General features: G+C 39.4%; 1 protein-coding gene across 2 annotated transcripts in view; it reads right to left on the bottom strand.

Moving 5' to 3' along the window:
• Positions 1-1,212: 1,212 nt before the first annotated feature.
• LOC137631067 (alkaline phosphatase, tissue-nonspecific isozyme-like) overlaps positions 1,213-1,782 on the bottom strand; it is a 44,609-nt gene continuing 44,039 nt past the window's right edge. For both annotated transcript variants that reach the window (XM_068362671.1, XM_068362672.1), the window contains exon 12: positions 1,213-1,623. In XM_068362671.1, the coding sequence (XP_068218772.1) occupies positions 1,400-1,623 (224 nt within the window). In that variant the 3' untranslated portion in view covers positions 1,213-1,399. The remainder of the gene's footprint in view (positions 1,624-1,782) is intronic.

Raw genomic sequence — 1,782 nt, 5'->3', positions numbered from 1 at the left:
TTTCAAATAAAATATTTATTTTATTTACAACATGCGTCTCTTTCGCTCCTAATTTTATATGAAAATATATTGCTGTTCGCATTTGACTGAACCTATTCTAGAGTTATTATGATTAGTATACCTACTATCTCTTATGTACTCACCTAATGGTATAAATTTGTTCCTACACAAATACCCTTCTGTTCTGTCTTGAGACCGGCACGATTTCTTAATCCAGGTGAGTCTTTCTTCGTCAGATTACTTCGAGATGTTCCTCTTGTCCTACTAGGACCTTCCTCGCCAGGGGGGCGGGACGCCAGGTCATTGTAATGCCTCTGGTAGTGACATTTAACGGAGATGTCACGGTCTCTTTGGTCACCAGACCACGGAACGTTTATTCGGAGTACCAGGCACTTGAATTGGGAACAAATCCACGATACATTAATTCTCTAGTACACTTCCATCAGGACGACATGGCTTGAGCCCAAAAAACGGATTTTGAGCGAAGCAAAAAATTAATTTTTGGGAGAGATGGCCATGTCGTCCTGATGGACCCGCCCAACTGTTCCAGTTCAGCCTACTAGGCCCCTCCCTGCTGTACTGTATCGCGGAGGCTGGTTATAGCTAGAACGGAATGAAGTGGGCGGACGTGACGTCACGCAAGTATGGCGCCGGTTTGTTTACGTTGCGAGTATCGTAACAGTGACGAAGGGAGAGTAACTTTGGAACGGCACCTCAGTTACCTCCCACATTTCCCCCTCGAAGCATAAACGCTAGGTGGGGTGCAGATGGCCATGTGAGTGTTAATGCATGCGTCCCCCTGTTGATATACAATATTCTAAAGGGATAACCCTTAGAATACTCGCTCCAGAAGTTAGAATTCTGTGAAAACCTTTAGTTTAATTCTCTTGGAATATTTTAGTAGTTATATATATCCAAAGGAAGCTATTGAAGGAACCTTCCATCAGGACGACATGGCCATCTCACCCAAAAATAGATTTTTCGCTTCGCTCAAAATCCGTTATATATATAATTCTTATCATGTATCTATCAATTCAAAATGGAATACAGTACAATAGTGTATTCTAGGTCATTATTTGTGGACCGCAGGAATTAATTGATAAAGACAGTAATTAGCATGATGTTCATTCATTACTTATGCCCATGGTCTGTAGTTACGTAAACCATGACAACGTTTTGGCTAGACACAGCGAAAGGAAGAAAAAAAAGCGATATTATTAATCCTTTATTTTTAAAGTCTTGGTTGATTATAAAATCAATCCAGTCAAGTTTTCGGATTAAAACTTACAAAAACTTAAAACAGCATATAACTTATATTTCTTTTGATTAAACAGATAGGAATCTATCGATCCCAGATCACTACGCTATCGAAACTTAAAATCTATCAATCAATTAGATCCTAGACTACTTCGTCCTCCACGTCCTCTGATTTCTTATCGTCGCAGAACGTTAGACCGTCCCCGACGCAGGCGGCGTAGGCGAGGGCGTGAGCGATGTAGTTCTGTTCGTAGACGCCCGTGAAGAGGTGTGAGTGGGGACCCGTCACCCATAGGCCTACGTCCTCTCCTGAGTGATAGGAAGAGCTTTGGGGCACGGCTGCCATTTGGCGGTAATTTGAGTCAGCTGAAATGAAGCATTTTAATGTTAGCATACTTGAAAGACAAAGGAGGTATATACATTTATATATACTTATATATATATATATATATATATATATATATATATACATATATATATTTATATATATATATATATATATATATATATATATATATATATATA

The sequence above is a fragment of the Palaemon carinicauda genome, chromosome 39, assembly GCF_036898095.1.
Source record: "Palaemon carinicauda isolate YSFRI2023 chromosome 39, ASM3689809v2, whole genome shotgun sequence".
NCBI lineage: Eukaryota > Metazoa > Arthropoda > Malacostraca > Decapoda > Palaemonidae > Palaemon > Palaemon carinicauda.
Note: the sequence above shows the minus strand (reverse complement) of the source record. Positions and strands in the feature narration are given on the sequence as shown.